General features: G+C 47.5%; 1 protein-coding gene and 1 long non-coding RNA gene across 3 annotated transcripts in view; both read left to right on the top strand.

Annotated features, from left to right (window-relative positions):
- Nucleotides 1-5,083, top strand: part of SLC5A1 (solute carrier family 5 member 1) — a 33,723-nt gene extending 28,640 nt beyond the window's left edge. The window contains exons 15-16 of one of the 2 annotated variants that reach the window (XM_058158681.1): nt 4,189-4,400; nt 5,026-5,083. In XM_058158681.1, the coding sequence (XP_058014664.1) occupies nt 4,189-4,400 (212 nt within the window). In that variant the 3' untranslated portion in view covers nt 5,026-5,083. Of the gene's footprint in view, nt 1-4,188; nt 4,956-5,025 lie in introns of those variants that run through there. The other variant, XM_058158680.1, reaches the window with a different exon arrangement.
- Nucleotides 5,084-6,412: 1,329 nt separating this feature from the next.
- Nucleotides 6,413-7,636, top strand: LOC131185805 (uncharacterized). The gene is made up of 2 exons (XR_009152226.1): nt 6,413-6,610; nt 7,239-7,636. It is a non-coding gene; the product is annotated as an uncharacterized LOC131185805 (long non-coding RNA).
- Nucleotides 7,637-18,922: the final 11,286 nt, after the last annotated feature.

Raw genomic sequence — 18,922 nt, 5'->3', positions numbered from 1 at the left:
TAAAAGACAATAATGTAATATAATAGTAATCATTATATCAATATTTATTTATTTATTTATTTATTTATTCATATTTTTATACCGCCCTTCTCCGAAGACTGAGGGCGGTGTACAGCCAATAAAACAGAAATCCTAAACAAATTAAAATACTATAACAAGTTTAAAAATCTGATTCAACCGCTGTATACTTAAAATATTAGCTAAAATTTTTTCAAAAACTAAAACCCTATTAAAAACCCGCTAAAACCCCCCATACTAAAATCAATCAGGCCAGCCCCGCTTGGTGAAAAAAGAAAGTCTTGAGCTCGCGTTTAAAGGTCCGGAGATCAGGGAGGAGACGGAGTCCCACCGGCAGCCCTCCCTGTGAGCGCGCACTGGACGTACCGGACAATGGGAGGTAACTGTTGGCAGCAGGCGGTCCGGTAAATATCCCGGTCCAATGCCATGGAGCGCTTTAAAGATGATAACCAACACCTTGAAGCGCACCCGGAAGACCACCGGCAACCAATGCAGCCTGCGCAGGAGAGGTGTTACATGGGAGCTATGGGGGGCTCCCTCAATCCCCTGCCGCGGCCGCATTCTGTACCAGTTGGAGCCTCCGGGTGCTCCTCAAGGGGAGCCCCATGTAAAAAGCTTTGCAGTAATACAGACGGGAAGTGACGAGGGCATGAGTGACCGTGCATAACGAGTCCCGGTCCAGGAAAGGGCGCAATTGGCGAATCAGGCGAACCTGATGAAAAGCTCCCCTGGCAACCGCTGTCAAATGGTCTTCTAAAGACAGCCGTGCATCCAGGAGAACGCCTAAATTGCGCACCGATTCCCTGGGGGCTAACGATTCGCCCCCCACAGTCAGCAAGCTGTGGGGTAAGCTGACTGTGCTGGGATGCCGGCATCCACAACCACTCCGACTTGGATGGGTTGAGTCGGAGCCTGTTCGTCCCCATCCAGACCCGAACGGCCTCAAGACACGGAGTCATCACCGAGTATTGAAGTTCTGTAATTGGAGCTATTAAGAGATGAACTCTCAGCATCTTCAGCTAGTTGCCAGAAGCTTCCTTGGAGGAAAGGAGGTCAGTTGGAAAAAAAAACATGTTTTGTATAGCTAGGAAATAAAAATAATATGCACTCATATAGAAAAAATCAAATGCGCTCATATTATTGATAATCCTGGGATTATTAAATGACCATTAAGATAAAGACTTTGAAATATCACAGTGAAATGATGGTTGCAAATAAGGGAAATGCAAACTTAGGGTGTGTCAATCATTTTCAGATCATAACTATAACTGTTCCTCGTATTCTGAATTGGTGGTTCTCTGACTTACCTCAAGTATTGTGTACTGTTCTGGTCACTAAACAGGAAGATGGGCTAGTGAAGGGATCAAAGAAGGGCAGAGATCAGGGGGATTAGAGAGTAAGTGATATGAAGAGACTGAAGAAGATTAGCAGATTTAGTCTGGAGAAAAGGAGACGAGAGCAGCCCTTTCCAAATGCCAAAAAGAAAGTTCTTCTCTATGAGCCTGCAGTTCAAAACATGTAATAACGGTCTTAAGTTATAGGAAAACAGATTCTCATGGAGCAACAGAAAGACATTTCCTAATAGTAAGTAAGTAGGCAAGCTCAGCCGTGGGATGAAGGACGTACATTAGATTCATTAAGGACCACCATACGCTGCACAGGGTTTTCCAATCAACTGAATCCGTCTAATAGTGGGACCATCCATCTCACCTTGTTCCATTTGATCAAAGAGAGGCTATGTCAGCATTATCAGATGTCTTACGGAAGTCGAGGTCCTTCACATCCACACTGGTCCACAAATCTAGCCTCTGTGTAAAAAAAGAAAAGCTCTAAGATTTGTCTGGCCTGACCTAGTTTTAATAAACCCGAGGCCTCCTGTTCCTACCTAAGTACTTGCAAACTGGCTGCTTGATATCTTTTCCAGGATTTCCCCAGATATTGAGGTCAAGTTTCTTGGTTTGCTGTTTCCTGCCTTCACTTTTTTTTAAAGCCTTAATTTTTCTCCAGTCTTCTGGCCCTTCCTCTGTACTCTGGGACCTGGCTGTTCCCTCCCCACTTCCATGGGCCATGGTTTCCTTTTGCAAAGAGAAATGCAAAATAGGAATTAAGTAGTTCCAGCTTCTCCCCGTTGCTTGTCATCATTTCCACATCTTTTCCTAGCGATGGTAAAAAAATCATCCTTATTCTCTGATATTCTACTTTTGTAATATCTTTCCATTTTTCAAATTTCTCCTTTTTGTTTCATTGATAGAGAGCCATTTGTGCCCTCCCACTTTTAACTTTTTTCTTTAGCATTGTTTGCATTGGGGCCTCAATAATCTCCTTTCTGAGAACCTCCCAACCCTCTTGAGGGTTCTATTCCTTTAGAACCTTTCCTACTTTTTCCCATGTCAGTTGCTGAAGTCAGATCTCCTGAAATGTAGAATGGCAACCAGAGAACTTTTGGGTCTGCTTGCCTGCGGGGTGAATTCTAGGAAGACAACGGTCATTCACTCTTGCCATTCTCTCCTTCCCACTCCAGCATTTTTTCCTTGTTGGTAAGTATGAAGCCCAACATGGCTAGTTCTGTACTCCAGTCTTTGGATGATGAAGTCCTCTACAAAACAAGAACCCATAGGACAGGGGTGTCGAACTCAAGGCCCACAGGGGTTAGATCTGGCCCACGGGGCCACCTTGGAAATAGCAAAGGACTGCCCGCAAGTGCCTCTGCTAGTGAAAACGGCTCCCAATTTCCATATTCAGCTAGGATGGACTCCTGCAACCCTCTGCCAGCAAAAACAGAGCAAAAACACACACGGTCCTCCCGAGTTTCATTTTTGCTGGCAGAGGGTTGCAGGAGGCCGTCCCAGCCAAAAACAGAGATTGGGAGCCCATTTTCACTGGCAGAGTCCTCAGACCGCCACAGGAACCCCTGACATGAGTGACATCAAGATGGCCACGCATACCCTGGCCATGCCCACCCACCCCACCTCCGGCCTCCCAAGGTCAAACACAACCCTGATGCAGCCCTCAATGAAATCAAGTTTGACACCCCAGCCATAGAATCTCCCACTTGCTGCTTTGGTTGATTCCCAGTTGATGCTCAAGTGGCTGAAATCCCCTTTGGCACTGAGATGTGTTTCCTGGACATTCAAGGACACAATCTGCTTGGTTGGTGACCTGTAAAGCCCGCCCACACCTGGGTCTTTTTTTTTTCCCCTTGATTTTCACTCAGACGCTTTTGGCAAGATTTTCACACTTGATGTTCTGAATTTCTTTACTTGTGTTGAAATTCTTCACATATAATATGACACCTTTTCCCCCTCCCCTCGTTGGGATTTTTTCCTTGTCAACAAATTATACCCTTCTAATTTTATATTCCAATCATGCGATCCATTCCACCAACTTTTTGAGATACCAATAACGTCACCTTTCCTCCCTGTGCTAAGACTTCACGTTCTCCCTGTTTGCTCCCCATTCTCTGAGCACTGATACTCAGCACTGGCATTCTTAGCTTTGCCTCCTGCATCTCCAGGTGTATTCTAGGGGCCCCTCCCTCTCACCACTTCCTCTCTTGAACTCAGGTGTCTACCTTCGGACAGAAACTTTGACTGCCTTCTGATTTCCCTCCTACTCTAGATTTAGTTTAAAGTTTGCCACAAGACCTAAATACAGTAAGGTGTCTTCCAGACATGTCCTTGCCAGCCTTTGTGAGGCGCATCCCATTTCTTGCTTGCAGAAGCCCTACGTATAGATGGCACAGATTGCGGTCCAGGAATACAAAGTTTTCCCAAGTACTCCATCCCTGAGCCAGCAGTCCCCATCCCCCCCCCCAAAATCCTCCATTCCATCTTCAGGCCATATCCACCAATTAGAGGCATGGATGAAAATCCCACCTCTGGTCCAAATTCTTTTGCCTTCCTGCCTAACTCCTCGTGGTTGTTTGAGATTCTTTCCAGTCTCTTTTTGGCAATTATTTGTTTCAACGTGAAACAGAATGAATAACGGTCAGTAGATTTGATAAAAGAATCCTTTCATATATTGTATATGAAAGGGTTCTTTCATATGGTATACTGGGGCATGTAAATAAAATGTATGAGAATAGGGTGGTGGAGCCTTAAGAGGATGTTCTGGGCATGAAAGGGTCAGTTTGGCTGCTACATCTAACAGCTGGCCATGTCATCCTTGCAGCCCAAGAGAAAGAGACCAACTGTTGCAAGAAAGCCTACAACTGGTTCTGTGGCTTGGAACAGACGGGCCCCAAGCTGAGCAAGGAAGAAGAGGAGGCCCTGCAGCATAAGTTGACAGACACAACGGAGGAGCCCTTGTGGAGGCGCGTGCTCAACATCAATGCCATCATCTTGCTGTCGGTGGCTGTCTTCTGCCATGGATTTTTTGCATAGGTCAAACATTTTGTTTTATTTGGGAATGAAGACCTTGATTGCTAAATTGCACTGTGACATCATAATCTGTAAATCGCACCTTATCAGACTTGAAACTCATTTGTCAGGAGAATCATTTAACTCCTCCAGTTAACTGAAAACATGACCGACTGTGAATGCCGTTGATTGGGAGGGGCCGTGTGGGTCTGCAGACTCTCCTCAAAGGGGACAATCCTCAAATGTTTTTAATCCCTGTTTTTGGATTGTGTTACCAAAGTGTGTGAGTGTGTGTGCGTGTCAGAAACTCTGCTTTCCAGTTGTTTTTCTCTTCTTGTTTTTTAAGTGTATGATTTGCACAGGAAAAGTGTGTAAGTTCAGCTACCTCAGTAGGCTGACTTTAATATTGTTTTGGAGGCAGAGTCTTCTAATCTTGCCCCTCTTTATTTAAGACTCATGCAGAACTGTTTCTACCTGTATTAACTTTGGAACTGGACGTATTTGAATTGAATTGTTAATACTTAGTTCAGTTAGAATCAGCTTGAAGTGGTTTGAATCTCTTTCCCTGGGACCAGGCACGCTGTTGTTATCATCCTTTGTAATTTGGATTTATTGTAATTTGGATCTCTCTCTGTGTGTGTGTATCTAGGTCTTTGGTTATTTGGATTTTCCCAAACAGAACACACCCCCATCCAATCAGAGCACAGCCAAAAACAGAGATTGGGAGCCCATTTTCACTGGCAGAGTCCTCAGACCGCCACAGGAACCCCTGACATGAGTGACATCAAGATGGCCACGCATACCCTGGCCATGCCCACCCACCCCACCTCCGGCCTCCCAAGGTCAAACACAACCCTGATGCAGCCCTCAATGAAATCAAGTTTGACACCCCAGCCATAGAATCTCCCACTTGCTGCTTTGGTTGATTCCCAGTTGATGCTCAAGTGGCTGAAATCCCCTTTGGCACTGAGATGTGTTTCCTGGACATTCAAGGACACAATCTGCTTGGTTGGTGACCTGTAAAGCCCGCCCACACCTGGGTCTTTTTTTTCCCTTGATTTTCACTCAGACGCTTTTGGCAAGATTTTCACACTTGATGTTCTGAATTTCTTTACTTGTGTTGAAATTCTTCACATATAATATGACACCTTTTCCCCCTCCCCTCGTTGGGATTTTTTCCTTGTCAACAAATTATACCCTTCTAATTTTATATTCCAATCATGCGATCCATTCCACCAACTTTTTGAGATACCAATAACGTCACCTTTCCTCCCTGTGCTAAGACTTCACGTTCTCCCTGTTTGCTCCCCATTCTCTGAGCACTGATACTCAGCACTGGCATTCTTAGCTTTGCCTCCTGCATCTCCAGGTGTATTCTAGGGGCCCCTCCCTCTCACCACTTCCTCTCTTGAACTCAGGTGTCTACCTTCGGACAGAAACTTTGACTGCCTTCTGATTTCCCTCCTACTCCAGATTTAGTTTAAAGTTTGCCACAAGACCTAAATACAGTAAGGTGTCTTCCAGACATGTCCTTGCCAGCCTTTGTGAGGCGCATCCCATTTCTTGCTTGCAGAAGCCCTACGTATAGATGGCACAGATTGCGGTCCAGGAATACAAAGTTTTCCCAAGTACTCCATCCCTGAGCCAGCAGTCCCCATCCCCCCCCCCAAAATCCTCCATTCCATCTTCAGGCCATATCCACCAATTAGAGGCATGGATGAAAATCCCACCTCTGGTCCAAATTCTTTTGTCTTCCTGCCTAACTCCTCGTGGTTGTTTGAGATTCTTTCCAGTCTCTTTTTGGCAATTATTTGTTTCAACGTGAAACAGAATGAATAACGGTCAGTAGATTTGATAAAAGAACCCTTTCATATATTGTATATGAAAGGGTTCTTTCATATATTATACTGGGGCATGTAAATAAAATGTATGAGAATAGGGTGGTGGAGCCTTAAGAGGATGTTCTGGGCATGAAAGGGTCAGTTTGGCTGCTACATCTAACAGCTGGCCATGTCATCCTTGCAGCCCAAGAGAAAGAGACCAACTGTTGCAAGAAAGCCTACAACTGGTTCTGTGGCTTGGAACAGACGGGCCCCAAGCTGAGCAAGGAAGAAGAGGCCCTGCAGCATAAGTTGACAGACACAACGGAGGAGCCCTTGTGGAGGCGCGTGCTCAACATCAATGCCATCATCTTGCTGTCGGTGGCTGTCTTCTGCCATGGATTTTTTGCATAGGTCAAACATTTTGTTTTATTTGGGAATGAAGACCTTGATTGCTAAATTGCACTGTGACATCATAATCTGTAAATCGCACCTTATCAGACTTGAAACTCATTTGTCAGGAGAATCATTTAACTCCTCCAGTTAACTGAAAACATGACCGACTGTGAATGCCGTTGATTGGGAGGGGCCGTGTGGGTCTGCAGACTCTCCTCAAAGGGGACAATCCTCAAATGTTTTTAATCCCTGTTTTTGGATTGTGTTACCAAAGTGTGTGAGTGTGTGTGCGTGTCAGAAACTCTGCTTTCCAGTTGTTTTTCTCTTCTTGTTTTTTAAGTGTATGATTTGCACAGGAAAAGTGTGTAAGTTCAGCTACCTCAGTAGGCTGACTTTAATATTGTTTTGGAGGCAGAGTCTTCTAATCTTGCCCCTCTTTATTTAAGACTCATGCAGAACTGTTTCTACCTGTATTAACTTTGGAACTGGACGTATTTGAATTGAATTGTTAATACTTAGTTCAGTTAGAATCAGCTTGAAGTGGTTTGAATCTCTTTCCCTGGGACCAGGCACGCTGTTGTTATCATCCTTTGTAATTTGGATTTACTGTATAACTCTCTCTCTGTGTGTGTTTGTGTGTATCTAGGTCTTTGGTTATTTGGATTTTCCCAAACAGAACACACCCCCATCCAATCAGAGCACAGCCAACCCCACCATCCAATCAGAGCACAGCCAAACCCCCAACCAATCAGAACAGACCTCCACCCAATCAGAATACAGCCAAACTCCCAACCAATCAGTTGAAACCCCCACTAGCAGTTAAAAGGAAGAAACAGCTGTGATCACACATTGCTCCTAGAAGCACGAAGCTGTAAACACCAGCCTGAAGATGACGGATGAGACTTCATTGAAACGTCGCCAAGACACTTCCAATTTTACATGGGAGAAAACCCGAATAACCAAAGACAGACATACACACACACACACACACACACACACACATAAATGACTGTGTCTTGTTGAAAAAAACAAAATGAAACAGAACTCCTGCCTTGCCTCCTGAGACTCAGATATCTACTGAAAGCCTGCAGACCAGATCATCCCCAACTCTGATGCAACAGGGGGATAAGTGTCAGGCCCTGGTTGACGCTAAGATTGCCTTGGAGAAAGCAACTTTTGACTTAGGAGCCAGCCGGGCATAGGGCTGTGTCTGGGATCAAGAACCTTCTCGACCACAGCCTAACCTCAACCTTCTGAGACTCTTCCCAAGAGGAAGACTAGGACTCACAAGCAGGAGCTGTTAGGCTCCGACTAAGCGGCTGCTTTTGCAGAACCATGGAGAGCTCCCAGCACATGTCACTAATAAGGAGCCCAGCGCTTCCCTCTCTCCGAAGCACCAAGAAGCAAGAATATTTGGAGTTCAGCAGGGTTGAGATGAGGAGTCCTAGGTACTCTCCCACCTTTGTGGTTTTCTTGCAGATGTTTCATGACCCAACTAGGTAACATCATCAGTGCTGAATTGGGTAATGAAGCATCTTTAAGAAAACCACCAAGCTCGAAAGACTTCACAGTGCCATTCACTGGTCAGTTCTCTCAGAGCCGGCCAGAAGCCTTCAGAGGCCCATAAAGAGAAGTGACTGAAGAGAAGTGAGATGGAGCCATCATGGCAAGCAGCCACTGATAGCTTTTCCATATCTTTGTTCCACTTTCCAAAGCTATTTATTTAATTTGTGATAATGGGCTTCGCAGGTTCACTACCGGTGCTCTAAGGAAGAGATCATTGTACCAGACCTATAAAGAGCAGTTGCTGGCAGCCGCTTTCAGGCTGAAGGTGCCCTTGGCCCAGACTAGTGTGTCACGGCTCCCCTCAGAAAGAGCCTTTAATGTGCGTGCGTGTGTGTCTGTATAATAGCACTTGTTTACTTTCAGTCCCTTGGAAATGATTCCAGCATACGGCTCTGCCATTTGCCGTAATGAAAAGGAGGGTGGGCCTCCCTGGAGAGACTCGGATGGCTTCCCTGTGGGCTGTGCTGATCTTGCTCCAGGGAACTCAGCCTGCAGGAGGGACACCCCCGTCCCTGAGCCAAGCTCCCAAAATGCAAGGAAGAGGCCCATGAAAACCTTTCCACCTGCTGCCCCCTCGGAGTACCCTTGCTCAGTAAATGCCCTCCCCCCACCCCAAGGCATCCCAGCAGCAGGAGAGTGCCTGGTCCGAGGAGACCAAAGGCCGAGCTCTGGGCAAGACCCACCCCTTGTGATGCTCCAGAGTGCCCCTGCACCAAGGGCCTGGTAGGGTGGCCCCTCTGGGGGTTCTTGCCTTCGGTGCTGGCTCCACAGATTGCCACAGGGTTGGAAGGGAGGCTCTGCCTTGTACACCAAGTCTTCTTGCTGAAGGATGGGGACCTCGCTCTCGGTGCTGCTTAATGGGGCTCCACTACCTGCAGTGTGACGCGGCCTGCTTCGGGGAGCAAAAGAGGCAGCGTTGCAGCACCAGCAGGGCTTGGGCGGCTGCAGAGAGATGCAGGATGAGTTCATTGAAGGAACCTTTGATTTAATTGCAGGGGACGAAAGTGTTGGGGGCCGACAGATTAATTGCTGCATTTTCCTCTTGACAAGACAAACTCTCCCCCCACACAACTCACCTCCCCGGGTTTCTGGGTGACTAAGTTGTTTGCTGCTCAAAGCCCTGGAAAACCCAGATGAAACATTACAGCTGCTTCAGATCTCTTATTTCCAGTCTTCTGTCGGAGGAAAATGTGGAAGTTGGACCAGAATGCCAGCTTGGCCAGAGAGGTTGATGGGACTCAGTGTTGGGGCAGCCCTCTTCAGAAGGAGGGCTCCGACTTGGATGCCCCCACAGACCCCAAAGTGAAATCAGGAGGGAACCCCACCGTGGCCACTGCTCTTCTCTGGGAAGGGCTGATGGCACCCTAAGGGTGGGGAGCAGAGACACCCAGCCCCTCTGGGACAAACTCCCTGGGGAAGACCTGGGGCTGCCCCATGAACTCACTCTGGGTCCTCCCAGACAAGAAATCCAGGGGGACCCTCTTACTGGTTACAGAGTTGTTTATGGGGAGACGCTCCAGGAAGGCCATCAGAAAGAGGGAAGCAGGCAGGAGCGAAGCCCCACAGGCCCTGGGTCCTGAAGGACAGGTGGACACATTAAAGTGGAAGGGGACTCGGGGGCCCTTTCCACCCATGGCATCTTTATCAACTACACAAGTGGCTGGGATCACACAACGGTCCAGCGTCAAGCACAATTTACAGATTGCAACAGACGGTGAGAAGCAGCAGCATTTGCTGCGGGAGGAGAAAGGCAAGATGGAGGAGGTGGGTTGGAAAGGGGCCAGCTTTCCTTTGCCCCACCTGCCCCTCTGGTTCTTTAGAGCTCCCCACCCACCCAAATCCCTGCAACATGTTAAACCAGTCATCGTGATAGTTGTTGCAGTAGAATTCATTGCCCACATGTGACTCTCCTCTTTCACTTCATCTATGGCAGAGATGAGAGGGACATGGTGGCTCAGGGGCTAGGACGTTGAGCTTGTTGATCGAAAGGTCGGCAGCTCAGCGGTTCGAATCCCTAGTGCTGCTGTGTAATGGGGTGAGCTCCTGTTACTTGTCCCAGCTTCTGCCAACCTAGCAATTTCGAAAGCATGTAAAAATGCAAGTAGAAAAAATAGGGACCATCTTTGGTGGGAAGGTAACAGCATTCCGTGCGCCTTTGGTGTCTAGTCATGCCAGCCACATGACCACGGAGACGTCTTCGGACAGCGCTGGCTCTTCGACTTTGAAACGGAGATGAGCACTGCCCCCTAGAGTCGGCAACGACTAGCACGTATGTGCGAGGGGAACCTTTACCTTTACCTTATATGGCAGAGATGTCCAACACTGGCAACTTCTAGACTTTTGGACTTCAACTCCCAGAATTCTGGAAGGCCACAAGTCTTAAAGTTGCCAATGGTGTCCCGAGAGAGGAGAAAAAGATCTTGAGTCCTCCTCCCTCATGGCTGCAACACCTCAGGGCTGCAAGAGAAGACTTTCGGTCACCAAGGGAGTAAAGGAGGCCTAATGTCAACTGTCCAGCTGGCATTCCCAGAAAAAGAAACTCCATTATTTTTCCAAGAGTATAAACTTTATTGAATAAATGTACATTGGCACAGAAGAAGCAAAACCTGCTTTGGGCTTCCTGCGCATAGTTCCTTTCCCCTTTCCCCCCCCCAGGTCACCCACAGTTCATTACGTCCACCCATCACTCCTGTTCCTTTTGTTTGGGGAACCAGACGATCAATCGCTGGGGCATCTGCTCTGGGTGTCCTTGAGGAGGGGAGCATTGTCTCATTCCCCTCCCCCCTGCATTCCAATCCACCACCACCCGTCTTTGTCAAGCTGTGAGCAAAGTGGAATATAGGTGAAAGTCTGAGTCAGTATAGACCCTGAGGATGGTGCTTCCCGTGGGAGCTCTGGCATGGGCAGGAACTCAGCCCCATGGCCACTTTGAAAGTGCTGCTGTGCACCGAGTTGTTATACGCCACTTCTGTGAAAGCTTGGCCCAATTAGTCTGCTACTAATTTATATAATAGCACAGGTATTGCTCTACTGTTGGCATGTTCAGCCATCTCATTGGTACTCAGCTAATAGGTCCCTGGGAGGAGCCTTTCAATTTTAAAAATTCCTGCCAAAGTTTTGCAGTGAATTACACCCCGTCTGAGATAATGTGCTTTGGGACTCCATGAGCCGAGGTGGCACAGTGGATAGAGTGCAGTACTGCAGGCTACTTCAGCTGACTGCTAGCTGCACTTCGGCAGTTCAAATCTCATTGGCTCAAGATTGACTCAGCCTTCCATCCTTCCAAGGTGGGTAAAATGAGGACCCAGATTGTTGGGGGCAAGAGGCTGCCTCTGTAAACCGCTTAGAGAGGGCTGTAAAAGCACAATGAAGCGGTATATAAGTCTAAGGGCTATTGCTATTGCTATTGCTATGTAGTCTGTAGATGTATTGCACAAACATCTTGGCCAAGGCCAGGCAGAAGGAATCTTGGGACCCGCCAGAAGGTGTGCTTGCTTCAAAAACAGATTGATGACAGTCCAAATTACTGAGTTACCAGCACCCTCAGGCAACTCCACAATAAAGCCCCTGGAAACCCAGATGAAACATTACAGCTGCTTCAGATCTCTTATTTCCAGTCTTCTGTCGGAGGAAAATGTGGAAGTTGGACCAGAATGCCAGCTTGGCCAGAGAGGTTGATGGGACTCAGTGTTGGGGCCGACAGATTAATTGCTGCATTTTCCTCTTGACAAGACAAACTCTCCCCACACAACTCACCTCCCGGGTTTCTGGGTGACTAAGTTGTTTGCTGCTCAAAGCCCTGGAAACCCAGATGAAACATTACAGCTGCTTCAGATCTCTTATTTCCAGTCTTCTGTCGGAGGAAAATGTGGAAGTTGGACCAGAATGCCAGCTTGGCCAGAGAGGTTGATGGGACTCAGTGTTGGGGCCGACAGATTAATTGCTGCATTTTCCTCTTGACAAGACAAACTCTCCCCACACAACTCACCTCCCGGGTTTCTGGGTGACTAAGTTGTTTGCTGCTCAAAGCCCTGAAACCCAGATGAAACATTACAGCTGCTTCAGATCTCTTATTTCCAGTCTTCTGTCGGAGGAAAATGTGGAAGTTGGACCAGAATGCCAGCTTGGCCAGAGAGGTTGATGGGACTCAGTGTTGGGGCCGACAGATTAATTGCTGCATTTTCCTCTTGACAAGACAAACTCTCCCCCCACACAACTCACCTCCCCGGGTTTCTGGGTGACTAAGTTGTTTGCTGCTCAAAGCCCTGGAAAACCCAGATGAAACATTACAGCTGCTTCAGATCTCTTATTTCCAGTCTTCTGTCGGAGGAAAATGTGGAAGTTGGACCAGAATGCCAGCTTGGCCAGAGAGGTTGATGGGACTCAGTGTTGGGGCCGACAGATTAATTGCTGCATTTTCCTCTTGACAAGACAAACTCTCCCCCCACACAACTCACCTCCCCGGGTTTCTGGGTGACTAAGTTGTTTGCTGCTCAAAGCCCTGGAAAACCCAGATGAAACATTACAGCTGCTTCAGATCTCTTATTTCCAGTCTTCTGTCGGAGGAAAATGTGGAAGTTGGACCAGAATGCCAGCTTGGCCAGAGAGGTTGATGGGACTCAGTGTTGGGGCAGCCCTCTTCAGAAGGAGGGCTCCGACTTGGATGCCCCCACAGACCCCAAAGTGAAATCAGGAGGGAACCCCACCGTGGCCACTGCTCTTCTCTGGGAAGGGCTGATGGCACCCTAAGGGTGGGGAGCAGAGACACCCAGCCCCTCTGGGACAAACTCCCTGGGGAAGACCTGGGGCTGCCCCATGAGCTCACTCTGGGTCCTCCCAGACAAGAAATCCAGGGGGACCCTCTTACTGGTTACAGAGTTGTTTATGGGGAGACGCTCCAGGAAGGCCATCAGAAAGAGGGAAGCAGGCAGAAGCGAAGCCCCACAGGCCCTGGGTCCTGAAGGACAGGTGGACACATTAAAGTGGAAGGGGACTCGGGGGCCCTTTCCACCCATGGCATCTTTATCAACTACACAAGTGGCTGGGATCACACAACGGTCCAGCGTCAAGCACAATTTACAGATTGCAACAGACGGTGAGAAGCAGCAGCATTTGCTGCGGGAGGAGAAAGGCAAGATGGAGGAGGTGGGTTGGAAAGGGGCCAGCTTTCCTTTGCCCCACCTGCCCCTCTGGTTCTTTAGAGCCCCCCACCCACCCAAATCCCTGCGACATGTTAAACCAGTCATCGTGATAGTTGTTGCAGTAGAATTCATTGCCCACATGTGACTCTCCTCTTTCACTTCATCTATGGCAGAGATGAGAGGGACATGGTGGCTCAGGGGCTAGGACGTTGAGCTTGTTGATCGAAAGGTCGGCAGCTCAGCGGTTCGAATCCCTAGTGCTGCTGTGTAATGGGGTGAGCTCCTGTTACTTGTCCCAGCTTCTGCCAACCTAGCAATTTCGAAAGCATGTAAAAATGCAAGTAGAAAAAATAGGGACCATCTTTGGTGGGAAGGTAACAGCATTCCGTGCGCCTTTGGTGTCTAGTCATGCCAGCCACATGACCACGGAGACGTCTTCGGACAGCGCTGGCTCTTCGACTTTGAAACGGAGATGAGCACTGCCCCCTAGAGTCGGCAACGACTAGCACGTATGTGCGAGGGGAACCTTTACCTTATATGGCAGAGATGTCCAACACTGGCAACTTCTAGACTTTTGGACTTCAACTCCCAGAATTCTGGAAGGCCACAGGTAGCCAGTGCAGTCTGCGCAGGATAGGTGTAACACGGGAGCCACGAGGGCTCCCTCTATCACCCGCAGCTGCATTCTGAACTAACTGGAGCCTCCGGATGCCCCTCAAGGGAGCCCCATGTAGAGAGCATTGCAGTAATCCAGGCGAGGCGTCACGAGGCGTGGTGACCGTGCATAAGGCATCCCGGTCTAGAAAGGCGCAACTGGCGCACCAGGCGAACCTGGTGGAAAGCTCTCCTGGAGGCGGCCGTCAAATGATCTTCAAAGACAGCCGTTCATCCAGGAGAACGCCCAGATGCGCACCCTCTCCATCGGGGCCAGTGACTCGCCCCAACAGTCAGCCGAGGACTCAGCTGACTGTGCCGGGATACCCATCCACAGCCACTCTGTCTTGGAAGGATTGAGCTTGAGCCTGTTTCTCCCCATCCAGACCCGTCGGCTTCCAAACACCGGGACAGCACTTGATAGCTTCATTGGGGTGGCCGGTGTGGAAAAATACAACTGGGTGTCATCAGCGTACAGCTGGTACCTCACACCGAAGCCACTGATGATCTCACCCAGCGGCTTCATATAGATGTTGAACAGAAGGGGCGAGAGAATTGACCCCTGCGGCACCCCACAAGTGAGGCGCCTCGGGGCCGACCTCTGCCCCCCTGTCAACACCGTCTGCGACCGGTTGGAGAGATAGGAGGAGAACCACCGATAAACGGTGCCTCCCACTCCCAATCCCTCCAACCGGCGCAGCAGGATACCATGGTCGATCTCTTGCTAGGTGGGTTGGCTACTGACAGTAGTAAGCCTGGAGGCTTCCCAGGTAGGTGCTTCATGGAGGCGCACACAGGAGACCTGACTTCTATATCCTTTTTCATCTTCAGCCACCAGAACTGTCCTTCCATCAGGTGAAGGGTCTTCACAAACCCAAAATGCCATGTAGATTTTGCATCGTGGTTCCTCTCTGTAGACCAAGATTCTCTGGCTGGCTGGGATGTACATTTTCCACGCAAGCCCTCCTTCATCAAAAGGTCATCTTTATGCAGGCACATCACCCAGCCAGGTGCACAGAGACTGTTCTCTGCTGCCTCGGGAGCATTGATGCTGAAAGCTGCCTGGGTGGGATAATGGAGTTAACTGCCTCCTCTCGGGTACTTCTGTACTGGGCCATGTGAGAGAGGGCATTGGCTAAGAAATTCTTCCTACCCAGCAAGTAGTGAAGGGTGAAATTGAAGCGGTTAAAATACTGAGCTCATCAGACCTGCTTAGGGGACGGCTTCCTCGGAGCCTTTAACGCCTCCAGGTTCTTGTGGTCTGTCCACACCTTGAATGGAGTCTTACTGCCCTCTAAGAACTGCCTCCAGGCGAGAAGAGTCCATTGGACCATGTAAGCCTCCTTCTCCCAGGTGACCCAGCGCCTCTCAGTATCGGACAACTTGTGTGACGTGTAGGCTTATGGTTGCAACTCTCCCTTTTCGTTCCTCTGGAGTAAAGCCATCTCTGCTGCCACATCACTGGCATCTGCCTGGATCATGAAAGGGTTTGGGTGCTTCAAGACTGGTTCAGCAGCAAAGAGCCACTTCAGCTTTTCAAAGGCTGCCAATTTAATGGCTGACTCGGTTTGGGTTCACTCCCCCTCCCATATAGAGCAAGTTGGTGATGGGCAGGGCTATCGGGGCAAACGTGGGGATGAACTGCCGGTAGTTAGGGAATCCCAGGAAGCTCTGTAACTGCTTTACTGCCTGGCTACTGGGAGCAGTAAAATTCTGAAAGTGGTTCCCAGAAGAACTATCCAAGTTTGTGTAGCCTGCATGACAATGATTGTTGTCAGGCATTGGGGGAACATACTGTGTCCCCCAAAATGTTTGGTGTGTAACCCTGATGCACATCATAGATTTGCCATCATTGATCTAGTTCAAACTCTGCCTTCTGCAGGTTCTGCTAAAGTATTTTGGACAAATGACTATCCAGTCTCTATTTGGATGGGAATGTAGCACCTCAAGAGGAAGCAATTCCAGCATTAGGAAGTAGCTCCTCATCTTTAACCTGACTCTATTTCTCTGTAACCTCATCATTTGGATTCTGCTCCTCTCTTCTGGGAAGACATGTCCACATCCTCCCCTATGTAACAACATGTTAGATAGCTGAAAATGCAGCATCACGACTGCCCTGTTTTCTCTTTTGCAGACTAAACATCCCCAGTTTCTTTAGATAATCCTCAAAGGACTCAGCTTTCTGTCCCCACAAAACCTTGATAGTTCTCCTCTGAACTCCCTTCAGTTTGTTTACATTTCTTTCTGTTAAATTTCCATCCTATTTGTTTCACTTTATTATACAAGCCTTCCTCAATCCTCTTGAACCTCCTCTTTCTTTTCTAGAGTTTTGTGTTTCTTTTCAAAACTTTTGTGTTGTGTCATCTGTACAGTTGAACCCCCTGCTCAGGCAGAAAACCTTATACCATTTCAGACAAATACTTGTCCAATCTCTTCTTAAAAATCTCTATGATGGAGCACTCAGTGATTAATTGTTCTCACTGTCAGGAAATGTTCTAGGTTGCTTCTCTCCTTGATTAGTTGGTTTATTGCTTTTTGTCCTGCCTTCAGGTACTTTGAAGAATAGAATAGCATAGAATAGAATAGCATAGCATAGCATAGAATAGCATAGCATAGAATAGAATAGAATAGAATAGAATAGAATAGAATTTTTATTGTCCAAGTGTGATTGGACACACAAGGAATTTGTCTTGGTGCATGTGCTCTCAGTGTACATAAAAGAAAAGATACATTCATCAAGGTACAACATTGTTATATTTTTTATATATATATATATATTATATATTTTTATATATGTTATAATTGTTATATAACAATTATAATTATAACATTGACCCCCTCTTTCCTTTGTACAGCCCCTCAAATATTGGAAGGCTGCTACCATGTCACCCCTAGTCCTTCTTTTTATTAAACTAGACATACCCAGTACCAGCAACTGTTCTTCATATGTTCTAGCCTCCAGTCCCCTAATCATCTTTGTTGCTCTTCTCTGCACTCTTTCCAGAGTCTCAATAACTTTTTAATATCATGGCAACCAAAATTGGACGCAGCAGACCAAGTGTGGTCTCAACAAGGCATTGTAAAGTGGTATAAACACTTCATGTCATCGTGATTCTATCCCTCAGTTAATGCAGCCCAGGCTTTTTTGGTGGCTGCCGCACTCTGCTGGTTCATATTGAAGTAATTGTTCATTAGACTCCTAGATCCCACTCAGTTATTATTATTGAGCCTGGTTCCACCTATTCTGTACCTGGGCATTTCGTTTTCCTTGCCTAAATGTAGAACCTTATATTTCTCACCATTGAATTTCATTTGAAATTCATTACTTCATTCAGGTTTGATTGAGTGGGACAGTTCACCTGATGCTTCTTTCCAAGCTGATATGAAGCTTAGTATCTCTGTGTGTGAATATTTGCTCAGTTATGAAATACACCTAAGAACGGACCATCTAGTCTTTATTTTGACTGACTACCAATTGCCATCAACTTGGTGTTGACTCTTCATGGCACATAGATGGACCTTCTCCAGAATGGTCTGCCCCTAATGCTGCCCTTCAGGCCTCCCAACAATATGCCTTACAACTGACTTCATCCTCTTTGCTGCTGGTCTCCTTCTTTCCACCTCTCAGCATTATGGGCTTCTCAAGGTAACTGTCTCATTGCACAACATGTCTGATATATGATAATTTGAGCCAGGTCACTTGTCCTTCAAGTGAGAACTCTACATTGATCAGTTCAGGGATTCTTTGATCTGTTCTCTTGGAAATTCTCCAAATCTCCTCCAAACCTAAAGTTCAAAATATTGCTGCTATCTTGTTTTGTTAATGTTCAACTTCTATTGCCATAGGATGTCACCTTGCCTGACTAATTCCGACTTTGGTAGTTAGACCATATTTTACCATTTTATTAAAAGAGGATATGACAAAAAAATTGTTCTAAACCATTGGCTGAGTTCCCCTGAGTCCATGGCATTTCCTCAGTGTACCAAGCTCGTCACTCTGTGAAGGAAGGAGAGGCGTCTGTCAGGACTTGTTTGTGGCAAACTCACACTGGCTCTTTTGTTAGCGGTTGTTTTCTCCGGTGCTCTTGTTTTCTACATGCTCACAAGCAAGCCGTTTAATAAGCTACTCAAGGATCTTGTTCAGAAGATGCTTCAAGCTGAGAAATGTGCAATTCCCTGGATTCTCTTGCTTCCCTTTTTTTAAATGTAGCCGCAACGTTTTCTCTCCTCCAGTCTGGCTTTCCCAGGAGGTCTTCAAGATTAGAGCGAGAGGTTCTTTGGGCACCTTTGCTGGTTCTTTCAGGGACCTGGGATGCAATTTTTGTGGTCATGGAAGCCTGAATTTATTTAAATGAGCTAAGAGTCATTTACATCCCACCTTGTCTATCTCAAACCACAGTTCCCCCCTTCCAATAATGGCAGAGTGACAGCTGGCAACAGCTGTATTTATCTTCTAGGAAAGAGCAGACATAAAACACGTTCTGTTTCTTCCACCCTCACCTCTTCACATTTCATCCATTTTCACTTTCAAGTTCTTTATTTCTGCCTCGCCAAGCAAGCATCTCCTTTCCCTTTATTAAGTTTGGAATAAGAGGCAGCCTTGGAGGGGATGTCCCGGTCGGACGTGTGGCCCATATTTCGGTGTCATCCCATGAGTCAGCGATGCCTGAGTGAATTCAGAGCCTCCTTTGCCGGCATTCGTGCCCTGGAGTAGAAACATCTGAGGTGATGCCTGGTGCTCCCTCCTGCCTTCGATGTACTTCCCTGCCAGTCTCCAACCCTTCTCCCCCCTTTTGTCCCTCCGCTCTTTCGCTTCCCCATTTGTCCCCTGCCTGCGTTGTTGGCTCCAGTCCTTGATGGCGTATTTGCTCTTGGAGAACATTAGCCCAACTCCTGCCTGGGGTAAGAATCCATTAAATACCATTTTAGTCAATATGAACAGCCTCCCTGACAGATGGCCATCCCAGGT

Source organism: Ahaetulla prasina, chromosome 15 (assembly GCF_028640845.1).
Source record: "Ahaetulla prasina isolate Xishuangbanna chromosome 15, ASM2864084v1, whole genome shotgun sequence".
NCBI classification, from domain to species: Eukaryota; Metazoa; Chordata; class Lepidosauria; order Squamata; family Colubridae; genus Ahaetulla; species Ahaetulla prasina.
This window is presented reverse-complemented; position numbering and strand designations above follow the sequence as displayed.